Source organism: Nematolebias whitei, chromosome 1 (genome assembly GCF_014905685.2).
Source record: "Nematolebias whitei isolate Nwh7 chromosome 1, NemWhi1, whole genome shotgun sequence".
Taxonomy (NCBI): domain Eukaryota; kingdom Metazoa; phylum Chordata; class Actinopteri; order Cyprinodontiformes; family Rivulidae; genus Nematolebias; species Nematolebias whitei.
The window spans coordinates 51,039,095-51,057,861 of NC_056498.1; the positions used below are offsets into that span (position 1 = coordinate 51,039,095).

General features: G+C 38.0%; 3 protein-coding genes across 4 annotated transcripts in view; 2 read left to right on the top strand and 1 right to left on the bottom strand.

Moving 5' to 3' along the window:
- The window catches only part of si:dkey-76k16.6 (uncharacterized protein LOC566817 homolog), a 7,152-nt gene extending 5,599 nt beyond the window's left edge, over positions 1–1,553 (top strand). Inside the window, 4 exon segments of the mRNA XM_037692446.1 lie at positions 986–1,015; positions 1,018–1,100; positions 1,178–1,419; positions 1,421–1,553. Coding sequence (XP_037548374.1) covers positions 986–1,015; positions 1,018–1,100; positions 1,178–1,419; positions 1,421–1,553 — 488 coding nt within the window.
- mgme1 (mitochondrial genome maintenance exonuclease 1) lies at positions 919–5,583 on the bottom strand. 2 transcript variants are annotated; one of them, XM_037685075.1, is made up of 5 exons: positions 4,911–5,583; positions 4,589–4,826; positions 4,384–4,516; positions 4,185–4,315; positions 919–1,733 (listed from the first exon to the last, which is right to left on the bottom strand). In XM_037685075.1, exons 1-5 carry the CDS (start codon positions 5,443–5,445, stop codon positions 1,700–1,702), a joined length of 1,071 nt encoding a protein of 356 aa, XP_037541003.1. In that variant the 5' UTR covers positions 5,446–5,583; the 3' UTR covers positions 919–1,699. The 2 variants fall into 2 exon arrangements, with proteins under 2 accessions (XP_037541003.1, XP_037541011.1); XM_037685083.1 differs by lacking the exon at positions 919–1,733 and adding an exon at positions 3,674–3,707.
- A 451-nt stretch (positions 5,584–6,034) lies between these two features.
- snx5 (sorting nexin 5) lies at positions 6,035–13,950 on the top strand. Its single transcript, XM_037685086.1, has 13 exons — positions 6,035–6,142; positions 7,208–7,312; positions 7,444–7,554; positions 7,637–7,758; positions 7,854–7,977; positions 8,329–8,424; positions 8,653–8,758; positions 8,849–8,924; positions 9,063–9,102; positions 9,187–9,273; positions 11,441–11,600; positions 11,719–11,804; positions 13,521–13,950. The coding sequence occupies exons 1-13, from the start codon at positions 6,110–6,112 to the stop codon at positions 13,569–13,571; spliced, it is 1,197 nt and encodes a 398-aa protein (XP_037541014.1). The 5' UTR covers positions 6,035–6,109; the 3' UTR covers positions 13,572–13,950.
- The last annotated feature ends 4,817 nt before the right edge of the window (positions 13,951–18,767 follow it).

Consider the following 18,767-nt stretch of genomic DNA (forward strand, 5'->3'; position numbering starts at 1 on the left):
AATATATATATATATATATATATATACGTGTGTATATATACATATATATACACACACACATATATATATATATATATAATATATATATACATACATATATATATGTGTGTATATATACATATATATATATACACACACACATATATATATGTATATATATATATATATACATACATGTGTATATATATATATATATATAATATATATATATACATACATATATATGTGTATATATACATATATATATACACACACACACACACATATATATATGTATATATATATATACATACATATGTGTATATACATATATATATTATATATATATACATACATGTATATATGTGTATATATACATATTGATATATATATATATACATACACATATAAAATAAATTATAAATGAAACGATGCAAAGGTTGCAGATCATAATTTTGTCACAAATTTGAATGTCTTTTTTCCAATCACTGAAGTTATATATGGTTTTAGTACAGTGTCTGAGAGACATAAAACAAATCAGTGAGAACTTAAAACAATAAAGTGTCAAAAATAATTTAATCAAATGTGGTTGATTTATTTTTGTTTATTGGTCAGCTAACATGCCATAGAGTTATTTAACTGAGGTAAACACTTCCTTTAAAATCCAAACTGAGATGTTTTACCATGAAGGAGCTGACTGGAGAAATGTAACTTTTAGGTTCAAATGCATCTGATTTGAATTTTATTGCCTGTTTTGTGTTCCAAGTCCTCACTGTTTTTGCTACAACAGCTGTAGGAAGATACAATTGTGTCGTATCTCCACACCACATAAGAAAGAACAAAAACAAACAGAGAACAAGATCCACTTTATTTAGAACCCCATCTCTGAAAAGGTTGAGATATTGTGTAAAAATTTATTTAAAAACAGAATGCAATGACTTGCAAATCTCAAAAAGTCATTTTATTCATGATTTGAAGGGACCAGTCTTTCTCATATGGAGATAAGTTAAATCAGTTGCGTCAGAAAAGAGCGTGCCTTTCAACAGTCAGGCAGTCACAGGATGATACTGCAGGATGAGACCAAGCTTCGCTCTACAGACTGGTATAAACTACACAGAGCAATAACATAATAATACAGGCTCTGGCACATTATAAACAACATTTTATGAAAAATATAAAACATTTGCTTTGCATTAACTCCCTGGATGAGTCACACCTCGGTTTGGTCAACCAGACGTGGAAGTTTGGAAGGAACCAGGAAGCTGCTGGGACGACTGGCAGCATGATTGTGAACATTCCCTCCTGCTGCGTGATGGATGCCGAAGGATAGCCGGTGTCTTGGATTCTGACGTGCACGTCGTGCACCATGGGAATACTGTACACTCTGCCAGAGCAGAGAGAGAAAGGCTACACTAAAGTCCTAATCAACAGCATGGCCCAGACTCCACGCTCAGGGCTACCCAGAGCTCTGCTTCATAAAGGAGCAGAGCCTGGCCTCCTACCAACTCTTTAAAAACATGGGCTTCACTAAAGATCCCTCACACAGAAACCTAGTGTGTGTTCAATCATTTTAAATACTTCATCTATTAAGTTTCCTACTACAGGTGAAGAAAAGACTTCATATTGCCTTGCTTTCGCATTTTAAGTTAAGAATTCAGGTGCGTTAAATTAAAAATATCGATGCAGACCGTCAGGCTGATGCAGATTTTTCTACAGATCATCACTTTCCTGAGGAACTTGATGAAGAACTTGTTCTGAAATGACATAAAAATATACATATCTTATAGTAAGTGATAAACTGATGGGTGGTAAATGACAAGAAAAAAAACTTGAATAGATTTATAAAGGAGAAATGATTGTTTAAAGGTTAAAACAACTGCCTTTGATGTTGAATATGACATATTTCTACAAGTATCTAAGAAAATAAAACCTCTAATTTCATGGGCACACAAACTCTAGACAACTCACAACAATCAACATTCCAACAGTAGATGAGGTAATATATATTTGAAAGAACGGTTTCATCCCTTGTTTAAAGGTTGAAAAACTTTTAAAACCATTGTAAATGACTTAAACTGTCCTCTCATTTCTTTCATTTTTAACTCCTTTAAATAACTCAAGGCTTTATACGAGTTGTCCTGACATCTGACTTCAAATATAAACAAAATTAGATTTTTGTGTGCAACTTCAAGGTGCTGTGACTTATTATTGAATATTATCGTCAACTGTTTGCAAATGATGATTATATCGGTAGTTCTTGAGGGAGTGGTGGCGCAGAGGTTAGAGAAGGTGGACCTGTGATCAGAAGATCGCCGGGTCAACTCCCGGTACCGACTTCATCAAAATGTGGGAGGAAAAGGTGAAACACCCACACCTGCCTCCACCCTCACTTGATCCACTCTGGGCCCTTGAGCAAGGCCCTTAGCCCCCAACATCTGCGCCCACAGGCGCCCTAGATAGCAGCGCTCTGCTCCACACAGAGGGCTGTGGTAGCTCGGTGATCTGTGGCTGCGTCAGCATCTGGTGTAAAAATAACTGCCACGTCTTCATGCGACTTAGTTCACTGTGGAGACCCCTGACAAAGGGAGCAGCCGAAAAGAGAAAATAAATAAATAAATAAAAATAAATAAATCTGTAAGTGTAATTCTTGTGAATATATTCATAGCTACACCATTAAGTTGGACTCCACATCACCCGCTGCCTTTCATGGTTGAGAAAATAAACCTAAATTATTTTATAAGATGAAATAGTTTTAGCCACTTTGTCAAAGACATTATGCACGATGTCATGCAATACCGAGCTCTCGCACAATGTGAGAGTGCTCAGAGAATGTGTTGTTCATGAGTCTGAGCTACTATCCGCACCACAGTTGTTTAATATCTGTAAACTTGGGTGAGTTGCAGCCATTTTTGTGCTGGCTAAAGTTGATTAGAACTGGCAACCATCTTGTAGTTAACCAGTACATCCAGTGATAACTTCATTAGTTCATGCATTTGTCACATCTAGACTGGACTATTGTAATGGTTTATTATCTGTGTGTCCAAATACGTCTTTAAAACATCTTCAGTTGATCCAAAATGCTGCTGCCAGAGTCTTAACTGGAGTTAGTGGGAGAGATCATATGTCTCCAGTTTTAGCTTCTCTCCACTGGCTCCCTGTCAAGTCCAGAATTTAATTCAAAATCTTACTTCTAACCTACAAAGCCCTCAACAACCTAGTTCCATCTTATATTCAAGATCTTATTGTTCCATATTTTCCTAACAGCACACTTCGCTCTCAGACTGCAGGCTTACTCGCGACTCCTAGAGTTTCCAAAAGCAGAATGGGAGGAAGATCTTTCAGTTATCAGGCTCCTCTCTTGTGGAACCAACTTCCAGTTTCTGTCCGTGAGGCTGACACATTGTCCAGTTTTAAGACTGGGATTAAGACTTTCCTTAATGATAAATCCTATAGCTGGGGTTGGCTTGTTATGCTGCCACAGACTTAGACTACTAGAAGACATGACCTAATTTCCTTAAATTAATTGTTAAAATTGAATAGTTTCCATTTGATACTATTTCTATCTTAATGTGATTCTTGACCTGCCATTGTGTATCTGTTCCTTCTTCCTGTTCCTCTCAAACCCACCTGGTTGAAGCAGATGACCGCTTGTCCTGCTAAAGGTTTCTTCCTCACGAGGGAGTTTTCCCCTTTCCACTGTTGCCTTCGTGCTTGCTCAAGATGAAAGTCTGCGATGGAGTTAAATTCAAAGCAGTCTGCTCTTAGATAAATAATGTTAACTTATTTTTTTTATCTATATGAACATTTCTGTTCAGTGCCCTGAGATGACTTCTGTTGTGACTTAGCGCTATATTGTTTTTTTTATTGTTGGATGTAACTGGGACCCTGTGTACATAATTTCGCTCCACCACATGTACCACATGAGGTGCGAATGACAATAAAGAAACTCTGACTCTGACTCTGACTATATGAATAAACTGAATTTAATTAAAAAATTGTTTATAATGCTCAGATTGTCTAAGCTATTTTTTCATTTTAATTTTCAAATTTAATCTTTTATAAAATGCAATATGAGAGAGAGAAAAAAATTGCTTCACTGTGATTTTTTTTTATTTTAATTACTTATCATAATCTGGAAAATTGTTTATCCCAATCCTACTTTTCAAGACTGCGTACGAATCCTGTCTTTGTTCAGTCTGCTTTACCTTTGTCTTTTGTAATCTTCAAGACGCATCAACCACGTCTTCCAGTACTCTGACATCATCTCTGAGCTCAGCTGGTGAGCGTGGGCCGGCGAGCCGTCCTTGTAGGCCACAACAATGAGCCCATTTTCAACCTACAACCAGAACAAATTAGTAATGTGTGGAACATTATAGAACATCACAAATTTATAACTCAGATCACCTGATATTTGTAGTTATCATCGCTGTTCAAAGCCCCAGCATATGCTGCCACCTGAACGGGGTTGTCATACGTGTTGCTCAACAATGGTTTGGGCTTTTCTGACGTTTTCCAATCAATAACGCACAGCACACCCCTGCAGACAGAAGTGACCTATGAGTGTTACAAAGACGGTGGGAGAAGAAAAGTCAAGTAGAGGAGAGTTTACCTGTAGCGAGCAACACAGTCCACAATTCCCAAGTAGTTCAGGGAGCCATGTTGGACAGTGCTTTCAGCAGCCCTCACTGCACTGACATCCTCCAGTATGTGAGAGATGCTCTGAATGTATCCTTGGACTTCAGGTGGATAATCTGGAGTCTCTGAGGGATCTCTGGTCTTCCATGTTCCACCAGATTTGAAAATGTCCTCCAAAGCTGAGTGGAAAAGCTTTCCTTGTCTAAATATATCTGTATGGAAACAACTCCGTTTAGGATCACCTAAAGCTCAATTTGATGTCGCATCAAGTGCTTTAGTGTGAAATAATAACTCACTCTGAGTGTATTCTTTGAAGCCTTCCTCTCCAAGCTCAGCGATCATCCTCCTCTTCCATCGCTCCAGGTAGAAGATCTGCTCTGGAGAAAGGGTCTGCTGAAGGATCCGGGTCACGCTCGGCACAAAAGACCTGCCTTGTCCTCGATTTACCGGCAATAAAACCCGAACTGGGGGTCCTGCCTCTGGCTCGTGTGCTTCTAGAGATTTCTCGGAATTGAAAAAGGGATGGAGAGTTTTAGGTCCTCGTTTCTCGGTTCTTGACGGAGACTTGACAACTGATCCGTAAATGTGGTCGTCTTCTTCTTGGAGGGTCTCCGGGGTTTGGGGGCTGACCTTGAAGGACATGACGGATTTTATCAGAGAGGAGTAGCGCTCACTGTCCACGGAACTGTACGGACTGTTTCGTTTGCGGCTGGTTAGATAATGGAAAGCAGAAAAATGGCATACAGAGAGGGAGGAGGTGCTTTGAGGGACAATGATGGACCCGAAACACAACACACGGTTAAAAGAGAACATTCTGGTGACTATTAACATAGCGGGATCATAGAACTGAACTATTAACTTCCTAAAAACAAAAGAAATCTCTAGTAGTTTCGATTTTTAACACACATTTCAGTCTTTGTTCGTCGCTGGTACTTGCCCCGACACGTACCGTTGAAACATTTCCACAAAAACAACAATGTTTCTAAACGACGCGGTATTTTGGTGGCACATTCATCTATCAATGGGAACTGTAGTTTTTTATGTGGTGTTTCATATCCACATTTGGTGTTGTAAAACTACATTACCCAAAATTCACAGCGTTCAATTGAAACGCGTCCCCTTAGTAGTCATTGTACACTAACTTGCGGTCTTGTTCCTAATTTTTTTTTAGTTATTTATATTTTGCTGTCATTGTGTCTCGCTTCTAATTAGTTTAAAAACTAAAACCTTTAAAAAAAGTTTTTAGAACCCACGCAGAGGTTTGGTGATGGGATTTGATTGATCCCGTATGTGCCCAATCACAGCGGTGTAAAATAATTTTTAACCAATCACGTTTTATCAAGGCGGGATTTAAATTCGTCATCGAGATTGGGGCGGAAAACATTTTGACAGTTTGTCAGGAAGCTAACTAGCCACCGAAAAGACGGCTTCCTGCATATAGTTTTATATAGTTTGGCCTCATTTTCTTTGCCATTTTGTAGATTTCAGTCCCATTATGTCATCCCTAGACGAATATAGTAACGACAAGGTAAGATATTCGCTTGTTATTGTGTAAACTAAACGTAAAATCAGCGGTTTCTGCATCAGAGATAAATAGCTAACATAAGAGTTGCTTTCTGCGAAAGTTATAGGTTCTTGATCCGTTAGCTTCTTGCTAAAGCTAACTGACATTAAAAGCGCCACGAATTTTGCAAAGTGTTAAATAACATATTTGTAAGTTCAAGGTTTTGCTCGCTCTTGTTTACATACTTGGTGAAAATATTAAAAACATGAAACTTTTAAAGCCACAATTGTCCCTTCCAGCGTACCGTCAAATTCATAGACGCTGTTTCCCCTAGCTTTTTACTCCCATTAAACTGCTGTGTTTAAACTATGCATTCGCTTTTTTTTTTTTTCAGATTTGTAGCATTTCAACATGTAACATAAGACTTCATGACCGTTTGACCATTTTATTAGATGCATCTTGGTTTGTAAGACAAAAATCTTGCAGTTTTATTATAAAATTCAGTGAAGGATGACATCCCACTACCACACCTTACATTGAGTATAGAGTAGTATTAGTCATGGAAATATTTATATATTTTGATGTTAGAACAGCCGTAAAGATCTTGGGCCTAGCTTTTAGTACATGAAATGTTTGCAGTGTGTTACCCTCTTGCATCATGTGGTCATTAGAAAGTGTTTTATTAATGGACGTTACTACTGGACAGAGACTTCAGTTTCCAATCGAACACAGTTCTGCAGCGTAATATTTGAAACGAAACATTCCTACTAATCGCTCGTGCATGAAGTTGGGAAATATGCAAAAAAAAAAAAGAGAGAAGTTGTAGAATTTAATTACAGATTAGATGTGCATTGAGTCCTGTTTTAGTGACCCGTCTTTGTGTGAAGAAGTATCATTTCATGAACATAAGGATTAGTGACTCAGTTTGTATTGATGGGAAAACCAGGAATCATGACAGGACTGTAAACCTGTTAAATTATTTGAAATCGGCTTTAAAATCCACATGTTCACAATTGACAAGTGATAATTTGTGTTTTCGAGGAGCCAGTTGGATCCTTTTGGATAACATGTTATATTGTTTCTCCTTAGCTGCGCTCTGTGTCTGTGGACTTGAACAACGATGCGTCTCTTCTCATTGACATTCCTGATGCGCTCTGTGAAAGGGACAAGGTCAAGTTCACAGTCCATACAAAGGTAAAAAAAAAAGTTAATGTTTGTATACCCAAACATATTTCAAATCATCTTAACCTTTTATCTCTTTTTTTATTTATATTTGTTCTTATATTAATAATATATTTTACACAGTATTGTTGCTCTTTTCCCAGACAACTCTTAGCTCCTTCCAGAAGCCGGAGTTCTCTGTTCCCAGGCAGCATGAAGACTTCATCTGGCTGCATGACACTCTGGTTGAAACTGAGGACTATGCAGGTTTAATAGTAAGTTTGACCATCGGTGCTAAGAACTGGCATACACAAATGAAAGGAAAAAGAAAATTATGTCTTGATTTATTAATTGTAGATCCCTCCAGCACCCCCAAAGCCTGATTTTGAAAGCCCAAGAGAGAAGATGCACAAACTGGGTGAAGGTGAAGCCACTATGACGAAAGAGGAGTACACTAAAATGAAGCAGGAGCTGGAGGCGTGAGTGTTGAACTCTAAACATGTTAAACTGAATTGCAGCATTTTATTACGAGTCAAATTCTTTGCAAGATGGTTTTATTTTTATTTTGTTTTAGTGAATACCTGGCTGTGTTCAAGAAAACTGTCCAAGTGCATGAAGTCTTCTTGCAGAGATTGTCCTCCCACCCTGTTTTAAGCAAAGACAGAAACTTCCAGATTTTCTTAGAGTATGACCAGGATGTGAGTAATGCTGACTTCTTTTCCTGAGTAGTCGGTTAGAACGAGCGGAAGAAGAGTTTAGTAGAAGCTTGTGACACATGGCATACATCCTGCTGTGATCAGCAGTTATGTTTATCATGTCAGTCAGTAATTGTACTGTTCTGCTCTACTAACAGCTGAGGGACTTTATATACTTAATGCTAGTAGCACTCTTTAAGATGAGCTGTTGTGAGGCATTATTGTGCCTAAACAATTTATTCTTAGCAAACACAGCATTATTTCAGTTCTTTAGTTTTTCCGAAAAATGTATGTTACTCTTTATGTTCATGTCATGCATTTAATCCTCATCCTTTCTCAAATCTGTCATTTTAGCTCAGTGTGCGGAGAAAGAATGCAAAGGAAATGTTTGGGGGATTCTTTAAAAACATGGTGAAGTCAGCTGACGAGGTTCTCATCTCAGGAATAAAGGTGAAGTTTCTTCATGACACTAATGTATAGATTGTTATATAAATATAGATATCTATCTATCTAGATAGATAGATAGATATCATATATATCATAAAGATATATATATCATAAATATATATATATATATATAAATATATATATATATATATATATTATATATATGAGAGAGAGAGAGACAATCGCGTAGTGACTTCCTCAAATATTTGTGTGTTTTTGTTTCTCAAACAGGAAGTTGATGACTTTTTTGAGCAGGAGAAGACATTTTTGCTCGACTACTACAGCAAGATAAAAGATTCCACTACCAAAGCAGAGAAGATGACCCGTTCACACAAAAGTATTGGAGGGGTTTTTATTGTAGAACACAATGAGTTTCGGTTTACTTTAGAATATTATAAATTCTGATTTTATACGTTTGCTGTTGCAGATATTGCAGACGACTACATTCACATTTCTGCCACGTTAAACAGCATTTGTGCTGAAGACAGTACAGCCAATAAGAAGTGAGTTTGTTACATAAATGTCTGATTTCAGATCAAAAATATTCCTTCGGGTTGACGATTATTAGGTTAATTATATTAAGTGTAATTTATAAAGTGTAGATTTTTAACTTTGGCTTTTATCATTTGTTTCCACTTCAGAAACCTGGAGAAGTTGTCAGAACTGTTTGAGAAGCTCAGAGTTAGTATTACTTCATAAGCGCCAAGTTAAATATGTGTGACGGATGTAGAAGACATAATTTGACATTTGTACATGTGTGTGCAGAAAGTGGAAGGGAGAGTTGCATCTGACCAGGAGCTGAAACTCACAGAGCTGCTGAGATACTACATGAGGGACATCCAGGCTGCTAAGGTGAGACATGTTTGTCTTTTAGTGTTATGGAAGGTGACATGTTTGTGCTGTTCACACAACAAGCACCGACCCGGTCAACTAAAGCCAGAGCTCAGTGTTCTGTTTCACAATGGCTTCGGGCCACTTTGTTTCTTATCCATGTCATACCCATTCTTTACCATTTTTTAGCCATGCACTTACCATTGCATATGTTTTTATATTTTAATTTTTAGTGGGGATAAATATTTATTTACAAGGTTTCTTTGTAACCACATTTGTAATTTTGTGACACGAGAAACACAGACAGAAGGTAACTACTTGGAGCCTGACCGATATGGAAATTTAAATTTTGACCCTTGCCAATGCAGATATTGGGAGGGGAGCATGAATGCCGATAACCGGTATATTGGCTGGAAATTTTGAGGCTTTGTTCATCCCCAAGAATCTAAGAAAACAGTGAGTGGAGCAGGGCTTGTTTATTTAGCACAGCTGTTAGCAACCATGAAGCTAAGCAAATCAGATCCACGCTGTACCTAGTCCCACAGTAGGTTTACAAGTGGTGCACTGGTCATAAAAACAGTCTTTCTAACGTGCCTTCACATTTTCTATCTTCCACTAGTCACTATAAAGTTATCAAGTGTGTTACAAACTATAAATTAAACAAAGAAACGCCCTTCCCTGTTCATTGTTTAAACAGTCAGTCATGTATGGTGAAGGTTGACCGCAGCAACATATTTTTTATTTTTTTTGCAGAGAAGATTAAAGACAAACGATGCATTTCATTGAGGATGACAAAGATAACGTTACTAACACTGATATATTTCACCTCTACGTTAGATTTATTGTTCTGGGTCAAATTTTACAAGGCAATAACCTATGTGAGGTTATCTAAACGTTAGCTTGCAAACTTGAGAGGCACGTAGTTGATGACAACCGTGTAGGAGGATTAAAGAGAATTTATTTATTTATTTTTTTTAATTAATTTTTTATTTTACAGATCAGTTCAAATAAACTTACCAGGCTCCGTTCAGCAAAATACCCTACACAGTATTATTGTTCCCTGCTTTGGTGTGCTGATAGTTAAAGTGAATATCCTTGACTTGAAAGTAGTCCGCATGTGTCCTCTGCTGGATACATTGTACAATTACAGCTCGTTCCCAACATTTTAGGGGTGAAAATTAGAAGTTCATTCAAACTTTATTTAGACACATTAATCACAGTGAGCCTCGGGGACTCATTTACAAGAGAGACCTGTTTTTAACAAAGAGTGATGACAACAGTGGACAACAAAGACAATAATAAACAATCATAAAAGTGCGTATATCCATGATTAATGAGGCAATTATCACCGATACTGATATGTCCCTAAACATCTGTCAGCCCTACCGATATACCGTTCTGGCTCTAGTAAATACCTTTACCCAGTAATCCTTACACCAGTTTTAACTAAATCCCAACCCCGATGAGTGCTGTGTAGTATAACTTTGTGTCCTCAACCCTTTTATTCTAGTTATTTAATTTATTGGCCTAATGAGCGAAAACAAAGCATGACATTATAATAAAGAAAAAATAACCGACTTATTTGATAACTGAGAAACTAACTCTGCAATGCAAAGGAGTAGTGTATTCATTTGTCACATAAACATCCAGCGTTCTTATCAATGCTGAATTAATCTCGCACTAATTCTATATTTTTCTCAAATAAGGTTTAGAAGACTGGTGAGACCAGCTATGTTGTATGGTTTGGAGACAGTGGCACTGACAAAAAGACGAGAGAACTGGAAGTGGCAGAAATGAAGATGTTGAGGTTCTCCTTGGGAGTGACAAGGATGAATAAGATTAGGAATGAGATCATCAGAGGTACAGCACAGGTTGAACAACTGGGAGATGAAGTTAGAGAGGACACACTGAGATGGTTTGGACATGTCCAGATGAGGGACAGTGGGTATATTAGTAGAAGGATGTTAGAAATGCAGCTGTCGGGTAAAAGGCAAGAAGAGAGAGATGGATGCAGTTAGAGAGGACTTGGAGGTAGTTGGAGTGAGGACCGAGTGAGATGGAGGAGGATGAGTCACTGAACATCTGTAAAGGGAACAGACAAAAGAAGACTTTAGGTGAAAAAGTTTTGTTTTGATGTTGAGCTTTTTAAAAAAAAATCTTCTAAAAACTTTTTAACTGCATATCTTAGGACCTTCTTTACCGGAGAGCCCGGGCGTTAGCTGACTATGAGAGCTCTAACAAGGCCTTGGATAAAGCTCGACTGAAGAGCAAAGACATCCCCCAGGCAGAGGAACACCAGCGGCAGTGCCTGCAGAAATTCGACAAGCTCTCTGAATCTGCAAAAAAAGGTCCGGTGCATTTATGCGTAAACGAATGCGAATTCATTTTGTGCTGCTTCTTTTATTTATCTTTATCGTAAAATTGCATTGACTGAGCAAACCCGTTCGTGTTGCACATTTCTCACAGAACTCACCAGTTTCAAGGGCAGACGAGTTATGGCCTTCAGGAAGAACCTCGTAGAAATGGCTGAGCTCGAGATAAAACATTCCAAGGTGAGCACAGTTCCTGATTCAGTGCATTATCTTCACTTTGAAACCAAGTGTGGTTACGTTTCTTTAAAAAGAAAGCATCCAGTCTTTGTAGAGATAAGATGTGCTCTTGATGTTCCTTTTTTTTTTTTGGTTTGTTTGTCGTTCGTTTGTTAGTGTATTTTAAAAGAAGCAATCCATTTTAGACCAGCAAACATATAAATATGTAAACTTTTTGTAAACTGGTGGATTAAAGGAACTATACAAGCTGCAACACTGGTGCACGGAATGAAAGATAACTTGTAAAATGTTGGCAATTTATTCTTCATTCGCTGCTTTGCCAGTGTATTCATGTTATTTTTGAAAAGCTTTATTAAATAAAATAACTGATACAATGTGATTGCCTGGAGTTGGAAAGAATCTGACCATAAAGCATAAAAATGTGCAAAAAGTAAAGTTTACTTTGAAAAACGCATAAAGGCAACCAGCTGAACTGATCAAACTCCTTAAGACTTCTACCTTCAATAAAATGACAACTGAAACAAAATTAAACTTATTATACTATTTTATCTGTTAGGTGGATATTACATTTAGTTTTTCATAAGTTTTGTCTATATATTATGCTGTCTCACAAAATTATTGATATTATAGTAACTCAGTGTGCACTACTTCAGTGCTAAATGTGTAGATTTCCAAAACAGCAGGCAGCACAACAACAATAAATCTGATGTCCCAAAATATATAATCAATAAATGTACTCTTCCAAAATGATGCTTTATAAATTGTCATAAAATTGTAGCTGTTTCCCTTTACAGAGTGACCTCAACCCTGAACATCCTCCAACTGTTTCAAATTCTAAAATTATTTTTAAAAAGCTTAAATGTTTTTTTTTTCCTAATTGTAAACAATCCCACATCTATGCTCAAATTTCTCTAAATGGAAATAAAATTGTCTTCACCATGAAATTTAATTACAGTACATACCATACTTTCTGCCTTAAAATCCGCACCGTCATATGAGTCGCATCAGTCCAAGTAAGTCTAATAAAATGAAAATAAAACATAAATAAGTTGCTTCGCCGTATAGGTCGCACCTATTACACGTCACCGCTGACCACCTGGAAATGTGGGCCGGCCAGTGTTGTGCCAAAAATCGATTGGCTGCCAAATGGCAGCTGCACGAGCGTGTACGGGAGGACTTTAACAAGAATTTAACAAGATTAACACTTAAACAATTATTTGTTTGCTCGACATTATAGCAAAGGTGTGTCTCAGTTGAACTTTTCCTTAATAAATGCACTTTCATGGTCAAATCAGCTGCATTTCGCCTGAGTCGCGCAGCGGAACAAAGCTCCAGGAGTTCCGGAGCCAAGTGGCTCTGTATGGCAAGCCAAGTGCCTCATTAATAGCCACTTTTACCTATTAATGAGACACTTGGCTTGCCATATTAGTCGAGCACCCTCTAGCGGCTGAAAATGGTAGTGTTTAATATTTTCCATGTCAGAATGAATGAAATCATCAGATTTCAGCCAAAAATTGGGTTATAAATATGGGGAAAAAACTTATATTAGTCGCTTTGAACTATAAGTCTCAGGACTTGCTAATTTATGCAAAATGATGCGACTTATAGTCCGAAAAGTACAGTAGCTGAATTTGTCTTTTGTCACACTGAGACACAAAATACTCTTGATTTGAACCAAAACAGATTTAATAATCACACAAGTTGCCGTTGTTTCCACAGAACAGCGTGGTTATATTGCAAGGCTGCATCGACCTGCTCAAGAGCAACTGACCAGTTTTCAACTGTTCGATCGTTACGATGTGACCAAACGGAAACCGGACCTTCCTGGGCGCCAGCGTCGACGGACTCTGAGCTCCGTGTCTGCTCTCACCTGGGGCTGTTTTCAAACCCTACGAGATACTTTATTTTGTAAGCACAACGTCTTCATGTTTACAGAGTCTTTGTCCTTCACTCTGTGGTCCATCCTTCTTCGTTAATGTGGAGGTCCAGCTCGATGTTGAAGCTCGTCAACATTAAGGTCTTCCATGATTAAATAGCCCTAATGGATGTGATGTTTTTCACTTTATTATTTTTGTGCACCTAATGCTTCCCCTCGACTTTTTTGATCACATCTCTTCTCCTACTCAGACTCTAACTTCCTTCCGCCCTTCTAGATAACTTTGTAAAAGAATGTTTTTTGTTTTGTTTCCTTGTTGTGCTTAATGTTTTGTTGTTTTTGTTTACTGATGGAACTCGTATGTGAGTGAATTGAGTGCCTGACAAAACATTCCTGTGCTCTGCATCCTGGGATTTGAGAGTTTTTCATAGATCCACATCAAATCCACAGTAAACGGACTCACGACTGATCACGATTGTTTGCTCAGAAAATATTTGCACACCTTTTAATAAATTTGTTTCCCTATTCTTGTTTTGTTAAAGTTCCCACAGTAATCAAGGATGAATAAAATAAAATAAAAAGGAACTTAAGATAGCAGTAAGCAGAACAAGTTTGGATGAATGTTCTCGTTGGTTCATTCAGTCCAAGAACTTTATTCACATTTTTTCTTTTCATTTGACTATGTAGCTTGTGTTTTTTTGTTCTTCATTAGTTACTGATATATTACTGCATCCTTTAAAGAGTTTATTTTGGTAAGAAATGCACTATTTAGAATAAAAACCCTCTACAGTAGCGGTGTTCAGTCCTGGTCCTTGAGGGCCAATGTTCTTTGTGCTTTACTTGTTTCCCTGCTTGTACACCTGATTCAGGGTTTGGATGCTGCCATGTGTTCTGCAGGTGTCTGTTAATCACCCATTGATTCAAATCAGGTGTGTCGGAACAGAGAAATCTCTAAAACATGCAGGATAGTGACCCTTGATCAGGATCAGACACCACTGCACTACAGTCATGACCAGTTTCTGTGGAGTGTTATGCATTATAGTTTTTTTTTTTTTTTTAAAGAAACTGAATGTATTTCTTAATGATCACAACTGTTCCAATTATTTTTTTTTCATAATGTGTTTCCTACAGAACATTAGCATTTTGTAAATTTGTAATAATGACATGAAATAAACTCTACGTTCTCGAGTTTAAGTTTTAACAGTCTGTATTTGTTTACCACTTACTAGCTTTCAATTAAAGTTTAATATACAGCATCAGTTCACAACAGTGGTCATCTCAGTTCAGCAATGATGAGATTCAAGGATTTTTTTTATTGTCATACCAGCTCACATTTTTATGTTTATGGTACGAAATTCAGACTCAGGTCCCAGATCAAGAAGCCTAACAAATAAATACAAAAGAGTACACACACACACATATACATATATATATATATAAAAATAAAAGATGAAGCTGAATTAAGTGCAGCTCTAACTCGGCAATCTGACGGCTGCAGGGAAGAAGCCACGTGAAATGGTTTAAAAGAAATTTAGAGTTGAATAATTAGTTCTTAAAACTATATAAATGTATACAATAATTTGAAAAATGTAATTTGTAAAAAAAAAAAAAATCACAACTATAATGAAATTGTGTGTAATAGAATAATTTAAAAATCATTACTAAAAAAACAAATCAGTTCCACTTAGCGGGCCCCCCAGTGGCCCCGGGGCCCTATAAGCAGCCGCTTGGTTTGCTTATGCCTTGGGCCGGCCCTGTATAGGATTCAATGAAGAGGAAAATCTTAAGCCTAGTTTTTAAAGCAGACGGAAACTGGAAGTTGGTTCTACTAGAGAAGAGCCTGTTAAAGCTTTGCCTCCCATTTTAGAAACTCTAGAAGCCACAAGTAAACCTGCAGTCTGAGAGTGAGTCCGTTAGTAAATATGAAACAAGATCTTTCATTTGAGCTCTTAACTCGCAGCAGCATTTCGTTTCAATTTAAACCTTTTTTTTTTTTTAGAAAAGTGACCAATTTTCTGCAACGTTTCTTGATCGAGAGTGTGAACGGGTTGTTCGTCTCGTTTGTCTCCATGTGTCCCTGTGATGGACTTGCCAGTTGTGTCCCCCACCTCTCACACAGTGACTGCTGGATAGAGGCACCAGTGACCTAGAAAGGAAGAAGCGGGTATAGACAATAGATGGATGGATGTTTCTAGTTTTTGCCTGTTCAACCCCCCTGGTACCGACAACATCAAAATGTGGGTGGAAAAGGTGAAACACCCACACCTGTCTCCACCCTCATTTGCACCACTCTGGGTTCTTGAGCAAGGCCCTTAACCCCACCAGATGCTCCCCCGGGCACCCTATAGCAGCTCTCTGCTCCACGCAGAGGGCTGTGGTAGCTCAGTGGTCTGTGGTTGCATCAGGAAGGACATCCGGTGTAAAAACAATTGCCAAGTATTTGTGCGAGTTACTGTGGCGACCCCTGAAGAAGGGAGCAACCGAAAGGCGAAGAATGCAGGTGGTAGAAAGTGTTCCTGGTAATATTTTTAGTTTATATTTATTTTCTAGTCGAGTCCAAAAAGCACAACCCTGCCTTAATTTAAAAATAGAAAATTAAGACTCCCTGGTTTGGATCCATAAGACTGTCTGTATTTTAAAATCATCACACCGTGCCACCAGATGTCAGTATCCAACTATCCAGGGTGTCTTCTCCAAGTTTTACCATGTTGGCCCTTTAAACACAGCTGTGTGCACGCTTGTGTTAAGTCCATTGACCACTGAGTCCTGGAATGGGACAGTGTGGTGTATAAGGTAAACACTGAGGAAATGCCAAGGATCTCATGGGAATCCTCATCAAACTGCACATGGACTGTCCGCCCTCATGAACAGCTACTGCCCTTGATGAACGCAATCATTTTATCTACCAGATTAAACTTTGACTACTTATTGTGCTGTTAAAAATATCTTTGTTAGGAAATACTGGATCATTTTCATGGTAAATGTATGGACTTCCATTATGGTAGCCCTTGACAGGTATGGTCAAAGGAAGTGAGGAGTTGCAAAGTTGTGACAATCGTGCACAGAGGTAGAATTTGTCAATAGTAATGACCCCAATCGCACTGTCGCAGCGACCTGCAGGATTCTGTCTGTTCGCTGATTGGACAAAACCACAGACTTGGACAAAACCACAGACTGCAGCCAATGAGCTCGTGACAAATAATCACCGCAAACAGATGAGTTTGCCAGCTGCGGTCAGAGCAAACAGCATTAAAAAGCACAACGTCAAAGAGTGACTTCAGTGCTGAATCCAAAGAGCAAGGCCTGTTTTTCAAACGTGATAGAAACCCAGAAATCTGTTAATTTACAGAGTTAAACTTGTTTAATAAAACTTATATTAACGCTCTACAATGCAGCTTGAGTGTATCAGTACATAATGGAAAAATATCAGCTTCGACTTGAGTCTTTTTATGTTTTTGTCGTGCTGTTGTGATGTTAAAAATATTAAATGAGCAACAATATTTCTGCCAGCTCACCTTAGGGTCCCCCAGGAGGAGCTGGAGACAGGGATGTCTTGGTTTCTTTCCTAGACGTGTCTGTTTCTAATAATTTTGCAAAACAAAAAACCGACATTAACAAAACTGTAGCTGAAATTAAAAATGAATGAACAGTGGCTAAAAGCTAAATTAGCTAACAGCTAAAAGCTAAAAATGAGGCACGCTTGCTAAGGTAGATTTCAAAGAGCAGAAAAAATGTATAGAGTCCCTAAAGTATTTTTTATTAAGAAAACAATTTTAAGTGAAGTAAACAATCTAAAAAGTATAATAATAGTAAGTCAGAAATAGCAAAAGTCAACTTATGTATATTGTAAAAGACTGGAAGGATTATTTCTTGCTAACTGTTATGCGTCACCTGCTAAGGGACCACAGAATCTGTATTTATTTCTGATCTTTAGTAACGTGTTTGTTCTTTAAAACAAATCAATTTGATGTCCTGAACAAGTTGAACTTTTAATATCTGATTAATAGAAATAGACGAAAGCACAAGCAGAAGAAACGACGAACAGGAAAAGTTCAGTGTGGTTTAGCTTCACCTGCCCATGATTCTGCTGTGTCTCGTCGTTCTTTAAAAACGATCCTGAGCCCGTTCCCACTCAGATCTGGTCCATGCAGTGAATTCAAGAGCCTGAAATGGCACCTGACCTAACTTGAAAAGTCAAGTGGCGGGCAGAAGTTTTGAAGCAGAAACTGCAGACACGATGCACAAAACTGTGTCCCCTCAGGGGCCTCTGTTTAACAAAAGATGCACCTGCAGGACTTTACTGACTTCACCAAGTCAGCCGTGCTTCCTCAGTGAAACAGAATCTGATGCTTGTTGGCCATGCTGTCGACAGAAACAGATTTTTACAGTCCGCTTTTTCACTTTCATGGTGTGGGAACAGGCTCCAACAGTGACCACAAAGGACTGAGCATAAAAAAATGTAAAGACTCTGTATTTTCTTCCTTTAAATATATGTAGTTGACTGACTGCAACGATTTTCAAAAAGAAAGGGAAGATGCACAGTCATATTTGTCTTGCATAAAATCTTTTCCTTCAGAAACGTGCTGGCTCAGTTTGGTAGAGCTGTTACCTCTCAGCGAGAAGGTTGCTGGTTCAAATCTGGGAACCCTTCTGGGTGGACCTCGCATGTTCTCTTTGCGTGGTTTTCTCCGGGTACTCCGGTTTCCTCCCACAGATTAAAAACATGCATGTTAGGCTGATAGGTAACTCTAAATTGTCCCTAGGTGTGAGAGTGAATGATTGTCTTGTTTGTCTCTTAAAGTGTCTCTGTGATGGACTGGAGACCTACCCAAGGTGTCCGCTGACTCTTACACATTGAGAGCTGGATATGGGCACCCCACACCAGTGATGCTAATGACCCAAAAAGGAAGAAGCAGGTAAAGATGTTTATTATGGATGTTTATTTTCTAATAATACTAAAAAGATTTGACAGGTACAGTCAAGCCAGTTTAATCACTTTGACGCTTTTACACCATCATGTGTGGTGTGGTGTCAGACAATGTCTTCCTGAAATAAGCTAGATTAAATATATATATATATATATATATATA

What these genes read in the sequence shown, in the direction of transcription:
- snx5 (XM_037685086.1), top strand. Translation starts at nt 6,110, where the DNA reads ATGTCATCCCTAGACGAATATAGTAACGACAAG. An exon ending in AGGACTATGCAGGTTTAATA is followed by an intron (nt 7,555 to 7,636) that starts GTAAGTTTGACC and finishes TATTAATTGTAG; the next exon opens with ATCCCTCCAGCACCCCCAAA. An exon ending in GACAGTACAGCCAATAAGAA is followed by an intron (nt 8,925 to 9,062) that starts GTGAGTTTGTTA and finishes TTTCCACTTCAG; the next exon opens with AAACCTGGAGAAGTTGTCAG.
- mgme1 (XM_037685075.1), bottom strand. Translation starts at nt 5,445, where the DNA reads ATGTTAATAGTCACCAGAATGTTCTCTTTTAACCGTGTGTTGTGTTTC. An exon ending in ATGATAACTACAAATATCAG is followed by an intron (nt 4,316 to 4,383) that starts GTGATCTGAGTT and finishes TTCTGGTTGTAG; the next exon opens with GTTGAAAATGGGCTCATTGT. An exon ending in GAAGATTACAAAAGACAAAG is followed by an intron (nt 1,734 to 4,184) that starts GTAAAGCAGACT and finishes ATGTCATTTCAG; the next exon opens with AACAAGTTCTTCATCAAGTT.